Below are 21,392 nucleotides of genomic sequence, written 5' to 3' on the forward strand. Positions count from 1 at the left end.
TATTGATAGCTGCCTATCTACTACACAATGCCTCAGAACAGGAACCAGCTGCTGAAATCCTCCCTTTCCAATTTCATTTCCTCTCCACAAGCTCAAGATTGCGTTCTGTAATTTTAAGACCTACCTAACCGGCTCCATGAGATGATTGGCTTTGGATTCCCTGTGGCTACACACTCCAGTACGACGGTTTGATGAAGAGATGCTGTAACATTTTGAGGACCAGCTATTATGGCTGGTTTGTGAAAAGGCTTTAAGTCTGAAGCTTTGGAGAAAAACAAAAATTAAAAAAAAAAAAAAAAGAAGAACAAAGAAAGTAAACACAATTAAATAAAAAATAAATCATATATGAATAAAAATACGACAATTTTAAAAATGATGCCTAAAATTAAATTTACACTAAATCCTTTTTTCAGTAATTGTACACGAAACAATATTTTAGCCATGGGATCCGAGCAAGTAAAACTATTATTTTGGTGAGCGGTTCAGAGGTAATTACTGCTCCTTAATGCATCTAAGTGTTTTTGCTATGTTAAAAATAAGGCAATAATGTTGTGGAAAAATCTCACATGCTGAGTACCTGGAATAACATTCAGTGTTGCTTCAGTGCTCTTACGTCTGCTGCTTATTGTTGTGGCAACACATCGGTAATTTCCTGCATCCTTCTGTTCAACACCATAGATCTGAAGAACTCCTGTAGGTAGAGCAGTTATCCTGGCACATAAACAAAAAAGAAATGTAGATAAGTCTTCCACCAATGAACAGCATCATGGAAAGGAACACTTTATGAACAGCCATTGCTATACTGACTTGGGAACAGCAGGCTGGAGACTCAGAAACAGCCTCTATACATGACTCACTTTCTGAACTACAGGTGAGATTCCCCCACTGACGCCACCACAAAAGCAGAGCAATCTGTGTACTTTTAACTAGCAGATCTTTCTCAATTCTCAGAAGCAAACATCCCAATCTTCTTTAGGCAGATACCACATCCATGTTACTCGGGTTGGTCAGTTTTCTTGTCAATAGTTTCTGCTACAGTGGCACTTCAGGGTATGCAATTTTCAATAAACCCACCTATACTTTTTATAATTTTCATGTTTTTAATTTGTACCTTCTTCTACCTTCTTTTGCACGCTGGTTCCACATCCAACAAAAGTTAGGTGCCAAGAAGAATGGAAATAGGTTCAGTGGATGCAGTATGGATAGGGAAAATAGCTAGAAAAATGGGCTGTACATCTCAAGTTAATCAACTCAAGAGACGAGTAACCCTATGAAGAATTTACCTAGCATTAAGTGATTTAATTCAGTTTAATTCAGTATTTTTGCACATATAATTCTTTACAGATGTTTACTCTAAAAACAACAAAAAAACCGAAACACACAGGTTCAATATTAATTCTTCTACATTGCATCTGTGAAAGCAAACTCATTAATTTAAACTGTCTGCCCATTAAAACTAAAACCTAACCTTTTCTATATCCCGTTACTCCCCACCCCTGAGAATGTAAAATTTTCCATTAACAATTCATAGACCAACATTCATTCTGTGACTCTATTGCATCTACAATAGCAGATGATTCTGGTCCATGCTCATAACATCTATTCAAAATTAACTATCAACGTAACTATTGCTAATAATTAGACTAATTAGTAGTTGATATAATACACACTTAGAACCTTTTTTATGTACTGGCATTACAAGTATTCAGATATTATTTTTGTATCTGGCTCAGAATTATCACAGAGAATGTCATCCTGAAATGCCTAAGTCTACATACCTGTCCATAGATAAAGGCAAAGTTGTTCGATTCACTTCCCACGTCACAACAGCAGGAGGGTTTGCTGCTATTTTACAGGTAAATCGAGCTACTCCACCTTCCTGAACCTCAGTTGAAAGTGGCTGAACTTCAAAAGCAGAAATGGCTAAAAAAAATTAAAAAATAAGAATACAAGGACATATAACTTAAAGGACTGAAGTGTGGAAAAGTTCCTAGATAAACTAAGCTCCAGATCACAGATCAACTTGAAGAAATACCCTAAAACGCTTCAAACAGTCCACTTTCCTACATGTAAGGAAACACTGACCTAATTACCTTATTAACTTTGTTCAACATCATGCTTTCATTAGTTGAAATTATACTTAGCATAATTTCATTTTAACTCAACTCATTATAAAAATGTTTTAACAAACAATAAAACGTGTCTCTAATAGAATTAAGTGTACATTTGTCTGGCGTGTAGCTAGAAAGCACACTAATTATTAAACTATGGCTGTTCACATCAACACAAATAGTTTGAGCCCCACTATACTTCATTAAAACAGAAAAAAAACAACAACAATAACAAAACTGCAGAAGAAAATTCCCAGAACATTCAGTTCTTGACAGTCATATTTCAGTCCTTTAAAAACACTCACTTTCTTAAGAGCGTTTGGAGTATTGTACAATGGGTTTGATAGAAAAAGAAAGCAAAAATTCAAAACAATTGGAATCAGGTATTAACACTTTCATACCAAAAGTCCAAGTGTTTTCCAATATAATTTCAAGCAGTTAGAACTTCAGGAGTTCACAAAACCGAGCCAACTGCATTGGCAGATCAATAAATACCTTCTAGCTAGCAGAAATCTAAGAAACTAATCAGTAGTTGGACTTCTACGCTCAGGAAATAAAAGCTAAAAGGAAAGGAATACAAAAGCTTCTAATTAATTGCTCTATTTACTGCTACTCACTACATAATTAACACAAAGAGCAGCTCTTCAGAGGCAATTCATTTTGGATATCTCACAACATGAGTAATTCCGCACACATCCCCACTCCATGCAACTGCACAGGCAAAAATCTCTGCATAACCTCAATGGTACTGATGTGTTTAACATAGGATTTCAAGTACATTTCTACTGATGTATAAATTACAAAAAAAAAAATTATGTAACAGATCAATATTAGTAAGTTAACCATCGCTTAATATTTAAGCTTTGTGTTGAAATAATTCCTCTACTTGCTTCACTTTCTTTCAACTGTTCTACCTCCTATTTATTGTAATGCATTCTCAATGATGCTCTTCTGCACAGAGTACACATGCAGCACTGATGTACACCAAGCATTCTAACAAATGCTCCCTCCCACCACTACTACCCCACAATCTGATACGCTTCCATAGCATAAAAAAATCAAATTCTGGAGTGCGGAAGAAATATGACATCACCCAATTGCTTTCTCTCCGTGCACAAACTAACTCCTAACATAGGCCTAACTATCCTATTACTAGTAGAGCTATTTAATACCTCAGGTCAGAGTAAATCCTTCTTGCACTGCATTCCAGTAATTGCACAAGCACTGCAAGAATTAACATTCCTAATCATACTGCCAGAGCCCAAGTGTTGCAGTGCTGTGAACAGACCTCCCAAAGACTGACAAGTCAACCAAACCACCATGTGTAGCAAAACCATCTGAAAGCAGCTACCACAGCAGATACCACATGGTGCAAACACTATGGCCATTGGAAACAAGGTCTTTCACCCCAGATGTGATACCGACTGCTAGGATGAGTGCAGAAATGCTCTGGTATCCACAGTCAGCCCCATGCTTGGCTGTGGCTTTTAGGAACGGGTCTCCACAGCCCCAGCATACTCTGCACCCTCACTGCAGAGAGAACTGGACTCACCTGCAGAATTTAACACAGTTAATTGTTCCAGTTTCAGTTACTTCTCTCAGTTTTGAACAGTACCAGATTCATAAATCTCATGGTTAAGTCCAAATTAACCACTCTGTTTAAAGCAAACAGAAACCCCACAGCCTGCATAAAGCTGTCACAACAGAAGTTGTACATTTGAAGCCTGCCAGGAGATGGGGTGGAGATAGGATGAGGAGAGGAAACAGAACACTTCTCTTCCTAACCACGTATTTTCTTTCAATTGCAAAGAAAGCATCATAAGAAAGCATTATAGTTCTTTGTGATTCAGTGCAACTCAAACAATCTGTCCATGTATCAGATTGTTCCCATAACTCTGAACTTGCCAGCTTTGTTTTCTGCTGAATTTAATGCTGTCCAATCTCCTGTCATTTTCCACTACAGAAGAGCAAAATAAAAGCATCCAGACTTGTCTTACATCCTTTCCTTCTCATCTGTCCGCATCCCTGCCTACACAGACAGCGTGTGTCCATCCAGACAGGCTGCAGAGTATTCCCCCAGTGCTGTTCTCAACAGATTTTCTAAGAGAATGCATAGTACTTTGCATTCATCACCTATTTAGTGAAAGCATGACGTAGTCAGCCAGACAAGCCTGCTTAACTTTCAAAATAAAATCTTGTGGAATACAAAAAAAGTATAAGTGATGATAAGAACCACACAGATCAACATAACGCAAGCCTCAGAATCACTGATATACCCTCATATATGGGTATATGATATATGTGTACGATATATAGTATGACATGTGCTACATAGTATATAGTGTATTACATACTATATGTTATAGACTGTGTATGCTACACGGAGTTTACACATATTTATACATATCTACAAGCAAACATTTTATTTTTCAATGATTTATTCCAATGCATCCTGTAAATCACAGGATAAATCACAGGGTGAAGATTAAAGTCCGAAGTGATCTTCTCAAGAATTCCTAGAAACAGTGGACAATTAGTAATTCACAGAATAATGCATCACAATAGCAAGTAAGAAAAGATTCAGCCATACTGTTTAGAAAATCTAACATTAATTGAGGCTGATATTTAAATAACATTTTTCTATCTGAGCAAGAGAAAAGCATTTCCTCAGAAATAAAGTCTTCAGTGATAGCAAAGTCAGAATTTCAGAGAACTGCTCAAAATCTTCAGGAAAAAAAAGTCATTAATGTCACTAAAAATGATTGTAGAAACAAACAATTAAAAAAAAATCTCCATTTGCTTCTCCTGATCAATTTCAATTTATACACTGTTTGTCAGTCTAACTCAATACTTTTTCATTCTGCATCTTGTTTCCTTATGCAAATCTCCGGTTTCTTCGTAATTCTGACTTTATTTGTGCCAGTAAAATCTGTTTTTACAAGTCTATTGCTGTCTCGTGAAACCTGACCTCTTTGTAACAGGCTTGTTTTCATGGCGAGTGCTGATACCAACTCAGAACCCCAAGAACAAGTCATTAAAGCAGTGCTGTTAAGAGGCCAGAGCTCTATAAAATGGATAAGAAACAAAGTCTCAAGAGACATTGGTTGTTCCCAAAAGGAACCCTGCAAAACACAATAAATGTAAGTGCCTTTTTATTTGAGGTTTCCCCCTCTTCTTCAGTCTATTTAATCGTTTTGTTCTCAGATTTATAGCCAAAAGAAAACAATTAATGTTACTCCAAGAAGCTGGTGCTCCCATCTTTTTTTTTTTTTTTTTTTTTTAAACTTCTATGATACCAAATGCTGGGCAGAAAAAAAGAAAACAATAGAAAACGTATTTACTTTTAAAATCTCTTGCAATTTAAGTGATGGTAACATATGTTTATATAGTTACTTTTGAGTATGAATATTTGTAATTATATAAAACACACGTGCCCAGTAAAGTTATCCTAACAGAGAGAAATAGGAATACAGTTCTGTATGAGTTTCATCACTTACCATTGTAAGCAAACGCTCATAGGCTCAAAAGACAAATTACTTGCCATCACATGCTGATTAAATGTTAGAGAAACACTGCTTCTGTCTTCTGTGATATACATGGATTGAAACCATACATTTTCCATATGGAAAAAATTGTTTACCTAAACAGGTTTAAATAGACTTACCAGTTACAGTTACATTACAGAAAAGTGAAACATCTAAAGAGATGCTCAAGCTTCATACCTTTTTTTGTTAAAATATAGCAGTCCTTTATTACTATTATTTTAATATTTCCTTCACTCCTGAAATGACACTGCAAAGCTCATTCAAATGCAAGTTCAGATGACTTTAAATGTTCCCTTTCATCTTGCACTTTCCACCTGTGTACTAAAACCAGAGGCTACGGCAGGTCAAGGCCACCTTGTGCCTTTCTGTATCTAGGTGATTTCTGAATGAGTTTCCTTGAGGTGCAAAAGAAATTCCAACAACCTACATATTTATTGCTTTCAAACCTTGCTGGTTTCTTCACACATACCAGCTGACATTGACCCAAGACTGGAGCATAATTGTATAATAAATAAGTCGAAAGCAAGGAATTGTACTGAAATTACTCCCTGAACTGAAACAGCAGCAGAGTTGAGTATCATCTATCCAGACAGCAGCAAACATTGTGAAATTTTTTCAGTACAGATACCAGCTATTTCAGTGTTTCTCAGGAGATAACAGCCTCTCATACAAATGAACCACTCGAGTAGAAAGAACAAAAATGCACAACACCATTTGTAAAATTGATGTGTTGATGGTACAACAGAATTACACAACAGTCTTAACCTGCAAGTGAAACCAACCTGCTTTGATTAGTACTACTGTTATTAAAAATCCTTGTGTGGAGAGGCTTCACCTGGGAAAAACAGGCTTGTATGCTGAAGAGAAGCTATGGCTACTTCCCAAGCAATAGATTTCAGGACACCATGTGATAAACTGAATATCAATTTTTCTCTTCTTGATCTCGTTTTCGTAGTGCTCTCTCCCAGAAGTGTTGAAAATATTAAAACGTATTAGATTTTAGCACTGAAGCCAACCAGCACATGCTTTCCTTGAACAAAGCTTAAAAACTGATTATGAAAGCTTTGCCATGCCTGTTGGCTATATGGACAGGTATTTCCCAACTATACGCCACTAAGATGGCCTCTGCATCTGGATTTGGATAAGGAATAACTTTTATACGAGCACTGACAATCATCCACGTGTAGCCATTCTCCATTTCTCCATTTCTGATGAAGCAGTTTGAGTAAATAGGGCTGTAGCTGTAGCCAAGCAATCTAATGGATGAATCTTTGCTCAATTATGCAGGAGATGCCAGTGGAAATTAAATAAAGTTGTTAGGAACTTGAGATCAGCACAGAGGTGAATTTCACAGAAATGGAGCAATGTGTGTAAAGTTATGAATAACTGTATGTGAAAAGGAAATGTTGTGAAGGCATTTTGCATGTGCTACTATAACACTGAGGTTTCTTACGCTCACCTTTAAATCCTTGATCAAGCGTTGTTTCTCCTACAACTATGTGGCATTAAAATGAGATATTTCTAGAGAGAATAAAACTTGACTTACAAAGAAAGATTAAAAGAGCTGGGACCTGATTAGCTCTGGGAAAGGAAACCAAAGAGAGAAATGACTGCCTTACAAATATACAAAAGAGACATTAGAGAGGATGGGAAGCAATGGCACTCATCAATCACTAGAAACAGAAAAGGCTGAAAAAGGCTTTAGCTGCAGAGGCGGAAGTTGAGGAGAGTTTGCTGAAGGGCAAAACATTTGTGAGGAGCAGGCAAGCAAGGCAATGCTCCCACCAGTAAAAGGAGCGGCTGGGCTGCTACCCGCCCTGGCCAGGGGGCAGTGGCACTGCTCCTGCCATCATCCTACACCAGATGCCATAGCAAAGATCCTTTCCCAAAGAAAATCTTTGTTTTCTTCTTTTATTTTTTTTTAGAAACCTCCAGAATCTACTAGAGTTTTGCTGGGTTTTTTTCCTCATTGCAGTTCAAAAAGACAACTCAGAGTAAATTTGTATGAAGAAGCCCTTGTGACTTTCCAGCCTTCTATGTCCCCCACCTTCTCTTTCACTCTAAAGCATTATCAGTATGGTACATTCTACATCAATAGGCCCTAAAACCTGTGGAGATAAGATAATGAAGCTAGTACATAAACAAAAAGATAGGTAAAAAGGAGTCGGTGCCAGTAGAGTATGCAGAGCATATGGGTGTCAGCAAAAGATTCCCTGAGGAATAAGAGACAGTGAAGGTGTGCCACAGGCTCAATATATCCTGTCTCCTGGTCTGTGTTTTTAGTGGCACCTCCTGAATTGAGATGCTTTCACTGACTGTGCATCAATTTAGTTAGAACTGAAATGGACCAATTCAAACCACAAGTGCTTTTCTAACCACGATCCAGATCTACTAGTGAGGATACTTGAGTGAGATGACAGCGAGAGCACAAATCACATAGGCTCCTGACATCACTGCCAAAATGTTAAGAACTCGGAATGAAAATTTTGGGTCAAATTCTTGACTTTTTACTCTAGAATTTTAAAACTGTGCATTTAATTCCTTTATTAATTCCTGGCAGTAGATGCTATCATGCACTGAGCTATTAATGAGCCGAGATAACCTAACAAAAAGCAGCTGATAGTAGTGAAAAAATCAGCCAATTGTCTTCTCCTCCCCAGAACCTAAGAACAGGGAGAGGACTGTCATATATGGAAACTCATCCTATGCCTCTCCTCAGATTCATTAATTAATCATCAGAAATGTATTTGTATTTCAAGATGTTCTTGCTTGCATGTTTAGGAACACCTGGAGAGCAAAAGGGAGGTGAATAATGTTGAATCCTATTCTTCCCACTCATACATATTGCACCCATTGCAGGCCTCTGCATACTTGTAGGAAAGAAGAGCAGAAGACTGTACGACATCCTGATCTGACACACAAAAATGCCTTGTTTAAGGCTTAATCTCAGAACAATATCCACAGATTTTAATATCTTCGTATTAACCCAAGTCAAACCACTGTTCCAGTCCCAGAAGGGCAGTATGGATCATACATCCAATTGCCTTTCTAAGCATTTCAAACAAGCTATTTATGATCACTTCATTTCCAAAGACAACATACATTATATCCTGAATCAGTTTTCACAATTTTAAAGTCCCAGCTGATATACAGTAGAACTGAGACAGTTAAAGAAGTCACAGTCTTCAAGCCACCTCTCTTCACCTTAACAATGCCTTGGGAGTAGTTTTTCTCAGTATCTTGTATTCTCTAATCTCAAATTGAATTTAATCCTCAAGAAGGCGCAAGGAGGAGACTGATGCTATGAATCCCTAGATTTTAACTAGGTACTAACAATGAACTGTTAGACACGATTAGAATCAGTGCTCTCTTGAATTGTCTGGAAATGCAGTCATCTCTGTTGAATTGTATTTATTTCCTTTACCTTTTGTTTCATTTTCTTACTTCATACTTGAGCTTTAATTTCGCCCTCTCCTTTATTATAACAAGTTGGTCACTAAGATTGCAGTGTTAGGAAGAAGGCAAGTCACAGAAAAACTCTTTATCATGGAAAAATGTGCTTAAGTCAAAATCAGAATTCTGGGTAGGGTATCAAGTCGTGTTTCTTATAACCTATGTTACAATGAAAGGCAGTCACAGAAGTGCAAATGAATTCCCTCTTTTAATAAATTCTCTCTGCATTGTTCCAGAACATCCAGAACAAAAACTGTACAGCCCGCTGTGCATACTGGCAATATCAGCAAGCAGATTAACAATTAGCCTATCACTATGCTATTTGTGAAACAGATTACACTGCATATTTTCACAGATACTTCTCAAGTTAAATGTATTTCCAGGATAAGGCCAATATACCCATGTACTCTTCCTAAAATGAAAACAAAAGATAAAGAAATGGTCTTCTATGACTTTACTGATATTAAGAAATTCCTAAGATTGTGATAGTAGCAACACTGAAGCGGCAATTTTGAAGCAGACTCTGAAACAGAAAAGGAGTCTAGTCTCAAGCTATTCCCTTGGAGCATTACAAGTGAGTAATAGGTAGGTTATGTGAGACAAACTGCTGCACTGATTTGACACTATCAGTAATTGATAGGAAATACCCATTGATGTTTACTTCAAACATTTTTCTTAACCATTTGTCAGTTCTTCCTGCCCTCATAGTAGGAATTTTAACATTTTAAAGACGGTGGTTTGAAATTCCAGTTTGTACAGAATACAATCTACAGTGATCTAAGAAAAAAAAAAAAAAAGCCTCCAGACCTACATTTTTGGAGCCACTAACTTGCAATACAACTTCAATTCATTTTCCCTTTCTACCACACTTTCTTCTAAGTCAAAGAATTGATTTCATCAAAATGGAGTAACAGACTGAGTGCTGCTGGCACAGCTCCATGCAAGTTATGCTCACAAATCCAGAGAGAATGGATGTTAAAGTTTGCTAACAAATATTTATCACCCACTCCTTCCACTGACACTACTAGGGAGTCGTATCCTTGACTTCAATGGGCTTTGAATCAAAGCCTTATCTTAAAGGTAAGCAATATTTTTTTGTGAAAATACTGGATCTCTAATCAAATATCTAGGTTATGTATGTACTATTACAGACCGCTGGCATGTACTACCTTTTTGAGATCAGAGGGAGAGCAGGAAGACTAGAGAGAAATGGAGATTGATCTGTTTCTATTAATTCTAACAAAGTTTTGTTGTTGTTGCTGTTTGTTTGTATGTTTCTATATTATTTTTAAATGGATGTTAAGTATGCCAAATCTTCAACTGAACATACAAACACAGACGATAATAAAGAAATAAACAGCCAGATATTGCAAAAAGAGAATCAGAAACACCACTGAAAGCCATGTAAACACAGAGAATGAGCCAGGTATGGGCACGAAATTTGATATTCCCTACAGACAAAACTGATCCTTTAAACTCATGCCCCACAAGTTTCAGCTCATGGAGCAGTATTGGCAGCTTGTAGGCAAGGAGTAAATATTTTGGAGACATTAGTCATGAGACTCTCAAAATCACATTCTGAGTTTTGGATGCACCAAAATCTGCTCTACATATAGGAGTAAATAGACAGCTTTCATTGATATATACCAAGAAGATCCCAGATAAGCTAACGAGTAAGGATTTGGGCCATCTGTCCTTTCTGCTATCCTCAATTCATTCCCATTACTCTGGGCAAATCTCCTCGAAGCCCTGATTCCTAAGCTGATGAGTGAGCTCCTTCCCAGAGCTTGCTGCAGTTTCACCTCACACCATGAGTTAATTACATCTGGGAGACAGTCTGTTTTGAAACTTACGGCCATCTTATTACAAAAACATTTACTCCTGGCCCATCACACACTTCGTTCTACCACTGAAACTAAACAAAGAGAAGCAAGGAGAAAAAAAAAAAAAAAGAAAAAAAAACAGAAAAAGATAGAAACACTGTTATCCTTTCCTCTCACTGCTGCTAAGAGGTACTTAAGCAGCATAATTTTACACACTGATTTCCAAACTAAGATGTAGATTATTTAGAACTGTTCTACGATCTCCAGGAAACTGGGAAGAACAAAAAAAGAAATAATTAGCTTCACATATAAAGAATGCATTTTAAAATTATGATGCAAACTGGCTTCTTCATGCTTTAAAATCTTGGTACAGCAATGTCCATGTAATCCTCACCAACCTACACTCAAAAAATTTGCCCAGGCACAAACTAGCCACTACTCCTCCAGTACTGAAGAATGCTATAATCTAAAAGCAAAGAAATGGAGAAGCGAAGAGGTCAACAGCCTGAGCACCCTCGAACAAAAGTTCCCTTGGAGATGTCAGCTGCAATCTCATTTGTTTCCCCTAACACTTTCAGGTCTCCCCGCTCTTTTCTTTAGAGCTCCTCATTCAGTGGCTGACAAATGATCACTTTAAAATCTGTACAGGAATAACCAAGGCTGAATATGTCCACTGAAGGTAACTAAGCTCTCCAACCATTTGGACTGGGGCTGGATTCTGTAAAGCTGCTTCTGACCACACACACAGATTCACAGCTCTAACCACAAGCTTCTCAAAACTAACAAGTCTGAATTTTCACATTTAGTATCTATTGTAGTATTTTCTCGTCCTGAAAAACTGGCAGACTAATCTTGACTAGGTTTTTAGGGTAATACACCCAAAGTTTATTCTTTCTTTCCTACAGATAGTAGGAAAGTATACTACTGACTTACCACATGGAAACTGCTGAGAGCAAGTTTGCTGATATATCACACTGCCTAAAGTAAAGAGAGTAGGAGGACTCCAATGGAGGAAGAAGTTAACTGACACAAAAGGAGAAGAAACTTGACTAGATAAGGACATTTTTTAAACCCTTAGGAAGAAGTGAAAATATCCTTTTACTTATATGTCCCGATGTTTCAAAAATTCATTTTTCATGTTTCATTAAAAATGAAACAAAACTTTCTTTTTCTCTGCAAGAGGTCTTCAGAAGTGAAAGTCTGGGGACAGAGAGCATCACCTTTGGTTGCTTAGAGAAAAAAAAGAACAAATGATGCACGTGGTTCTGTAATAGCCTCCCTTTGGTGAGGGGGTTTTGAAAACGGATGTCTGAAGTCAGAATTAAGCTTTACTGTTGCTGTTTTTCTATCCTCAGAAGCATTCAGTCCTGTAAATATTTGTTTTCTGGGCACATGACAGATCAAATGGCAGACCAGGCTTTCGCCATATGAACATATGGCTGGCTTTTTAAGCTCTCCTTTGTACAAAGTAACTCAGTCAATTCATAATTATTAAAATAGCCATCACAGGACCAGGAATCTCTAAGATACTGATCCATTTTTTTGAGGATAAAAGTAATCATTTGAACTCAGAATACATGGGGCTTTATGGATAAAGACGCTGTTTCCTTTTGCAGCATACATTTACCACAAATTTTGGAAAGCGTGATTTGTACATCTGCTGTACATGAGGAACACCAAAACAAAGAAATGTGGCTCTTCAGAAGTGTATAACCAGCTTTCAAAAAGTTCTCTTTTAAACACAGAAATATGCATGCAAGAATATAAGAGTACAATCTGAAAGTCAGACTGCACATCTTCTTCCACCTACAGACCACCGGAACAAAGGCAGCTTGTTATTCATGACATATTGACATAACTGTGATAACAGTGGAATCACAGCAGCACCAGTGTGCTAGAGAAAGAAACAGTGGATCCTAACTGACATCCTAGCACTTCATGAACGCTTCATTTTACTGTTTACTCTCCTGCCCATCAGGTGCTCTCAGAGCCAGGCTAAGATGACAGGAGAATCACATTATGGCAACAAACACCAGATTTCTTAATCTGAATGAAGAAAGTCCAGGAATCACAAACACAAGCTTTTTACCTTATCAAAGCAGCTAATGATATTGCAACAACACTTTCCAGCTCTTGCAGTTATATGCAAGCTATTCACATGACCATACACATTGTGTTCCCTCAGCTCAATCACTTAATAAATGGCAAAAGAAACACCACCACTATCCTCCTTAATGAAATCAGACACATCTATGGCCTCAGGAGTTATCACCAGCACTGTTTTCAAGGAAAGCAAAGACTAAGGCTTAGATACATGGTTTTGTATTTTCAACATTTTATTGAGAGTACAATGATACACCTGGAATCATATAAACAGGCACGAGGGATTTGATCTTTTCACTTCTGAAGGCTCCCCAGCTGGGGCTTTCCCCTCTCAGCTTTATCTAATATCCAGGCAACAGTGTGTGGCCACAGTATATGCTAACACACTTATCAAGGAATTCCCCTCTGCTGTCCTACAGACAAGAAATGCAGGAAATAGTACAGAAAAGGCACACAGTAAGCCGCATTAACCAGCTTCAAAGCTGCTCAACTTGTGTGGCTGCATGCATTCAGGAGAAAAAACATCAGTTTTTCTCTTCTGGGGAAGAACTGCTTTCCTTCAGCAGTTTGCAAAGTGACCGCCTTCTAGTATCTATGCTTAATCCTACAAATGCCTATCTTTGGAGTTGTTGCCATTCTGTGAAGAATTAGTTCTGCTTAATAGCCCAACTGTTGCATGGAGAGCACCCAGCACAGTTTTGCGCTTTACAACAAGAAGGATCAGAACACAAGCAGGACTGTGCAACAAAAGACACGCTCCGTCACAACTGTCCTCATCTGACATAAAGAAAAAAGAAGAAAATCACAAAGGAGAATAGAAATAGAAAAATAAAGATCGATTACTATGATTCACAGGTTCCTCAAAAAAGAGCCCCCCAAAAGAACAGTGAAATTGTGATAATCACTCAGTGAAACACAGAGAAGCCGATTTCAGTACTGTGCAGCAAAAACCTCCAATATTGCAAGCTCTAAAGCTGCTCCACTCTGATCAATTAATTTCACTGCAGATGCCAGCAGAAGGGAAAAACTTCTATTCACCCATCACGTAGCTTCAAAAATAAATAAATGCTATTCCCAGCGAAAACTAAACAAGACCCGAAGTAGAATGCAGTGCCCACACTTCACCTCACCCTGCCCAGCTCATCAATCACAGGAAGCACTGCACAGCGCATCCCAGGACAGCAGTGGGGCCCCACACATTCCTGTGCCGCCCACCACTGCTGCGCCTTCCCTCACATCTAGGAGGAGGTGGAGGAAGAGGTTTCATTTCTTACTGTGGCAAACTGACACCATCCGCACATGAATGAATGTAAGCTGATACGGCAGTGCTGGATGTCTTCAGGCTGTCAGAAATGCTACTTGAGAGATATGAGCACTCTGCATTTTTTGCTTATAGTGTTTCAGAGTCAGCATCCTGGGACAAAACACAGAATTTCACTGCAAAAGGTTGGGGAGAGAAGCTGGGAATTCAAGCCCTTTGGCCCCTTCTGCAAATGTCAACACTGCTGCATTCTCGTAGGGAAAGGAAAGATGCCTCGACTCTCAAGGGCCAAACGCCTTCAGCTCATTCCTGTCACCAAATGCCCTCCTACTGCATTACACAGACCAGAGATCTCTCCCAGTAAGTCCTTCTATGCAGCACAGTAACTAACATCAACATTCTGAATGAAGAGCAGCAGATAGAAATACATCTCATCCACAAAAAAAAAAAATAATAATAACAATAACAAAAGGCATTTTCAGTACTATGTATTTACTTAAAAATATTTAAATGCTCTAATTAAATGCTTATCTGCAAAATTTCCAAGGTGGGGAAGGGGAGAAACTTACAACTACTGCAATGTCATGTAAAACAAGTCAGAAGTGTGGCTTCCTGGCAAAAATCATATGCCTGAAGTGCGGAGATGCTTCTATTTTTCCTGACCTCTTTCTCTCATTCTCTTACGTGTCCGGAAAACAATCTGCAAATTTAATCTGAACGTACCATAAAAACTTTCATATCAAAATAAAAAAAGAAGTTAAAAAAAAAAAAATGAAAAAAAAGTCTTTAGAGGAATTTACCTCAGAAGGTGACTTATTTTAGGCTGTTTGCTACAGTTGATAACTGCTGGTAGGAGGCAATAGTTGGATTTCCAGTTTGCCCAGTCACAGGACAAGATAGGAGCCATGTTCTACTAAGTAATACCTCTGGTTATTAGATATACTCTGATACACAATGCCAACCAAATTTCCATCCCCGTGATCTTCAAAGGCTCATTACTTATCTCCAGCTCAAGGCCATGACTTAAAGCTACCTACAAGGCACCAAGGTAGTGTTACCTGGAGCACAGAAGCCAGTATCCTCATCTCAGACATCTTGCTCCAGGCTGAAACAAAAAAGCTTTGAGAAAGGGGACTGATCCCTAGGAAATCAAAGTGCGAACACGAAAAGAGCATCACCAATCCCCCATGAAAGAATATCTACAAGTGGGAACGGAGGCCTATTCAACAGATGTTGTACACATCCCAGATTTTTGAGGCAGCTAAGAAGCAGGTAACAGAGAGTTAACAGTTAAGCACTATTAGATTATTTGAATTCCTTCATCTCTTGTGCTTTTATGATAGTTTAAGTCACTCATTTATCTCAAGAAATAAAAAATTCTCCCTTTAACCTCAAAAAGAGGGAGAGGAAAGAGTAAACAGACCGAGTTCCGTTGTATTTTCTTGTGCATTACACATTCGTACTTCCATCAACAGAAGTTTAACATCTTGGCCTGAAGCCAATCAGAAATCCCTCATAATGCATTCAGTAAGCCAAATCAAAACAATATAAGTTTATATGAGTGGGGAAAAGAAACTTGAAGCTCATATTTCATCTGCTGCAGCTCATCATGCTCACTCAAACAGATACAGAAGGTTAACTGGCAGGATATGCTCTTTAATCCCTGTTATTTCCAGTGGAAGGAACTGAGCATAAAACCACTTTTCTCAGTACTTTATGACAAGCATCAGCCAAAATAATAATAATAATAATAATAATAATAATAATAATAATAATAGTAAGGAAACCTGTCCCAGCTGAAGGGACAATGAACAGAAGGGGCTGGCAACACATCTTCCTCGTGCAACTCAGTTTTTGGACACATTTGTTACAAAATCAAAAAGATGATTCAAAGTCCTTAAAGCAGAAACATCTTCCTCTGCTGAACAAAAGGGATTCTAAAAATAGCATCAGACAAATGGACAGATGGCACTCTTGTCCATTTGGAGAATGCTGGGTTTGTACAAAAAATGTGTTTAAATGGTGAAAATAGGACCTGGATGCTAGCCTCAGCTTGACAGCTCTCTGTGCTGTCTGCAGGTAAATAATCTATTCATTTAATCCTCTACAATTTATTCTCTTCTCATTTTTTTCCACATCTAAACCAAAGGCAACACATCAATCTTATTTTACTTGTTTTAGGCCTCTCTGGATTGCTTAGCACCACATACATGAGAGGTATCAGAAGCATTAATAACTACATATTGTACACACAAAAACTAAGAGCAATGTTGATAGAAATTAATGTTCTCAACCCTCTGCCACATCAACTGATCACAAAAATCTATGGATTCGTTAGTTAAAAAAAAAAAAAAAGAATGGGAGGGAACAAATCACAGGAAGGAGGAGGAAAAAAGAAAACACACACACACACCAGAAAGCCCTAAATACACTGATGGAATTGAAATGATCTGTCCCTCTTCATGAGCACCGCACTGCACTGATAAACTAAATCTCTCTTTGATTGAAGGCCGAATTAAAACAAAGCAACGCAGGAACTCTTCTGACCCAAAAGTAATCCACTCAATCATATAATGCATCCCTTTCCTTTTAGTAAAATGAATAGCCCTCCATAGAACCTTTTTTTTCCTTGACAAGTCCTTGACAGAAGAATGTGAATGTGGACAGTTAAATGAATCAATCACCAGCTGCTAGTCTAGGGCCAAGATGGTGAGCTGAGGGGCCTGCCAGAGTTCACTGACCACTGGTCAAAGCAGGACAAAAGCTTTGCCTCTATGAATGGCCTGCTTCTGGGATCCAAAGGTCACTTAGCTGCCTTGGAAACGGTCCCTTTTGGTTATTTAAAGTTCTCAGGCTATTCTACTACAGATATTATTGTTTCAGGTGGTCACCATCTTTCCTCTTCACAAGTTTGTCAAAGGCCAGGCAACTGTTATCTAGGTAAATGCAAGACAATGGCAAACACAGCAACAACTAAATAGTGGGGAAAAGAACAATTAAAATAAGTACAAATTATGCTTAACATCTAATCATAATTCCAGCTACTGAACATGCCTGTGAAAATCATCCTTACAGATAGAAGATCAAGCATACAAAGTGCCAGATTCCCAACAAGATCCAGGTGCATAACTTGTGCCAAGAGTGCAAAGTGTTGAGTACAGTGAGCAAACATGGCTAATGATAATTCTCAGTGTACTGACATGTTCTTTAAAAAAATTAAAGCTATTGTTACATAGGTGCTCAGGCACCAGACCACACTTTGGTTGGATCATAAAGTACTGTAGACTTAGTAACTTGTCTTAGGACTTGCAGTAGGGAGCAAGCACTCTGATATCAAAAGGCTTCTTCCTGATACTCAGTCTATAGAAAACTCCAGTACATCCATGAATATTTATTTCATTTTTTGCTGTATTACACATACATAAGACAAATGAAGCCAACCAGAGCCTTCCCACAAATGTGGCATTCAGTTTATCTGCCTCTTACATGTGTGTATGCACACATGATGAAACTTTGCAAATTCACGTGCTTAGAAGCTAGGAAGCTGAAGTAAAAGTTGCTTATGGATCTTGATTTGCTCTGTTTGCATACATGCTTTAGAAAACAATCCAACTGCACGATCATACTTCCCCCACTATTCATGGAACCAAATGAATGGCGCTCATGTAACCAGCATCTATTCAGTATTTTGTTTTCCCTCCTCTGTTCAGTGTGTGGCCTCATCCCTTATTTATTGCACTCTACTAAGCACTGCCCTGAAGAACGAATTATTAACTTCTCCATGGCCTTTTCTGCAGGGCTCTGAATTACAGTTCTTCACAAATGTTAATGTACTTTCACAGCACCTCAAGATGAGGTTCTATTATTATTTTAATTCTACTGTTGGGTACAAACAGTTGGATGGTGGCCCAAAATACTCACTAATTTTAGGTGTCCAGGAGAAGACAGTGATCCTTCAGAAGTACCAATGTGTTGCAACCACGGCTGGAACTAACTCGTGTTAGTTCCAAGAGATCAAAACTTAGAGCCTCACATCAAACACTGAGGGGAAAAACAAACACATGATCACAGGCTTTCTGTGAAAAGTGCAGTCAGCCTGGTTTGTGTCACGTAATACAGAAGCTCCCGGTTGAAGCAATTATACAATTTAATGCCTTTGGAACTCCCCACTCCGTGTGGTTATATTTTGCCTTTCTGAGGTGCCTGTGGAAAGTACAGGACTCCTGGATTCACATTCCAAATTGAGGAATACCAGTTGCTCTGGAAGGTAAACTTTGTTCTGCCATTTTCTCTTGAGCCAATCCTTGCTCCTAGCCACTTGGTGCTCTCCTGCTCCCAACTTGTACCTATGGTCATCTCCAAACTGAGCCAACCCCAGGTCTCACTCTGCAGCCTTCTTAGTTCTGGTTGCTTCCCACCAGAGCATTTTTCCTCCCCTTCCTGACCTCCAGACACATGAGCCTGCTCACACCTCCACCTCTCCCATGCCCCCTCCCAAACTTCCTCTCCAGGTAATTACCCCATTGTTTTCACTTACTTCAGCTTTCCATGCCAGCTGGTTTCTCCCAGCAGTGTTAGCTCACACTTTTTCTCCAATTTTGAATTAATGAGGAGCTAAAAGACAAATCCACAGCTCAGTGACCGCTCAGTACGAAAGCCCATCTCAGCCATCACAAGGAAAATGCTCGGCACAAACAGCATGTCCTGTGTTTCTAGATGATTTTTCCCTCAAAATCTACAGGACGACCGATTTTTGACATACATTCATAGCAACAGAAAAAGCTACTGCCAGACCAATTCTGCAACAAATCCCATCTCGCTACTCCCTAAGTGGACATTCCTGTGCTTTCCTAGCAAAAAGCAAAAATAAAGAAAAAGCAGTTTTACTTTAGATTTGCCACTGAATGGGATAAACAGTCCTGCAGAGCTCTAATGTGTACAAAAGCAAACAAATAAACTAGAAATATCCATCAAAGAGATGAATATTGCAGTGACACATTTCTATCCAAAGGGTTATCATATCAGACACAGCCCTGTAATATAAATATTTGGTAAGTTTAACAGCAGATAGTGCTTAGAATAAGATCATCATTTGCAGAAATTAACACAGCAGAAATGGTCATCACTGGTATTTTTAGCAAGATTTGTCACTTGCAAGCATCAACAGGCCTCAGTTCTACAATGTTTGGCAGACAATTTTCCTTCTTTGTAGAAATGATGGAAAGGTATTTCACTTTCCTTAACACAGACATTTTGCCAATCAGAAATTAAGTTAAAGAAACAGTAGGTCACACCTTCCCTCTGCTGTAGTACCAATGTACCAGCTGATAGCTCCTAAAAATGGTCTGACAATGGCATGACTTCCCAGATGGTCACAAATCCCAACTACTTCTGCTTCTTTATCTTCAAGACAGCTCTAATATCTATCAGATCACACAGAACACCAGTTGAAATTCATCACAGCTAACTGCGTTAGTTTGATATCTTATCTACCCCCCCCAAAAAAATATTTCTTCTGTCAGGCTACTGATCAGATCAGCACGAGGGTCACTGCATTTTCGATATCCCAGTCTACATTTTCAAAACTTCAAAACTACTGTCAGCAAGTTTATGTTTAAAGCATGATTGATTTTTCTCTTTTGAACCAATTTTCTATATTCCATTTCAGTTTCTTTTTTAATAGCTTCATGATTATGTCATCAGTAGAGTCTCACATTCAGTATATGACAAAAATCCCACACGCTTCCACTAATGGAAGGCATTAAAGTAAGCATCAACACTACCAGCATTTACCCAAATGCAAACCATAGGTTTTGAATGTTTCATTCTCCCAACAGGATCTACCTGCAATGTCACCCCTTGTACACAAAGTGTAATAAGACTTTGATACAATTCTAAAAGTAAAGAACACCTGTTTCCTAAGCTGAAGTGCTATTAAATTCTTAATAATAAATGTTAATTATATTCTTAAGATGAACTATTCTCAATACAACGTGGGACCATAAAAGAGCCTAAAACATACTATCATGCATCTCACAATGATACCTATTATCAAAATACATATCTCACCTTTTCATGGATAATGGCTACTCGCAGTTAATTGATGATCTATAAGTAAAGTTCTTTTTACTGTGCATATTTTAATGACTTATTTTAAATAAAGTCGTGCAATCCCAGTAATCCTATGTGGGGGTGAATCTATAATGCACTGTGTGGATTTCAGGGATTCACCATCTGAAAGCTTTTATTCTTCCACAGTGAAGGAAAGTTATGACCTTTGACATGTGGCTACGGTGCCAAAGAAACTGCTCATAAATGTGTGTCAGTAGAGAAGCAAAAATCAATAAACTCATTTAATCCACTGAACAATTATGTAGTGGGACACAATATATTTTTAAAGCGCCAACTGCTCTATTCTTTCTCTCAAAAGATGAAAATTCTACCTAATGGATTTGGTGATATCCATTTTGTTTGGAGGTTTTACAATCTAAACCTTCTCTTCAGTCCATTAATGAATATTTTAGCCAATTATGTCACAAATTGTTTGTACATTCATTCCTGTTGTGAAAGGTCCCTGATACAGCCAAACCCAGGTAGCACTACATATAGCACTACAGGAATCCTAGCAGGTGGACAGACATCCTATTAACAACCACTACCATTACCAGACAGCTACGCACAGGAACCAAATACAAGCAGGTGTTAAAAGCACCTATTTTACACACAGACTGCTCAAGAGCAGAAAGAACAAGATATTATTCATCACTTGAAAATGCTGTGGTTCATCATTCTGTAGCAGTTTCAAAAGACCAAGCGAGTGACTGCCCTACAACAGATACAAGGGCTGCTCCAAAAGTAATGCCTCTATTTTATTACATTGGTCCGCAACATCAGAGGCAGATGTTGATGGTACAGCAATAGAGGCTGAACCTTCCCACCAATATTCCATTACATTTTGTTGCTGTGTGACAGACGGCAGCAGAGGGGCAGTCTGACAGAATGGGGCCTGACATGGAAGTGTGGATGAAGCAAATGGATGGAAATTAATTCCTCCATGAGGAAAAAATGGCACCCACTGACATTCACTGATGCTTGC

The 21,392-nt window shown here is 38.3% G+C and overlaps 1 protein-coding gene across 1 annotated transcript in view; it reads right to left on the reverse strand.

Moving 5' to 3' along the window:
• Window positions 1–21,392, reverse strand: part of PRTG (protogenin) — a gene marked incomplete at both ends in the record, with an annotated part of 80,106 nt that overhangs the window by 44,860 nt on the left and 13,854 nt on the right. The window contains 3 exons of the mRNA XM_079541119.1: window positions 125–262; window positions 578–711; window positions 1,779–1,923. Of these exons, the coding sequence (XP_079397245.1) occupies window positions 125–262; window positions 578–711; window positions 1,779–1,923 (417 nt within the window). The remainder of the gene's footprint in view (window positions 1–124; window positions 263–577; window positions 712–1,778; window positions 1,924–21,392) is intronic.

Source organism: Tetrao urogallus (genome assembly GCF_951394365.1).
Source record: "Tetrao urogallus genome assembly, chromosome: 11".
In the NCBI taxonomy this organism is placed as follows: domain Eukaryota; kingdom Metazoa; phylum Chordata; class Aves; order Galliformes; family Phasianidae; genus Tetrao; species Tetrao urogallus.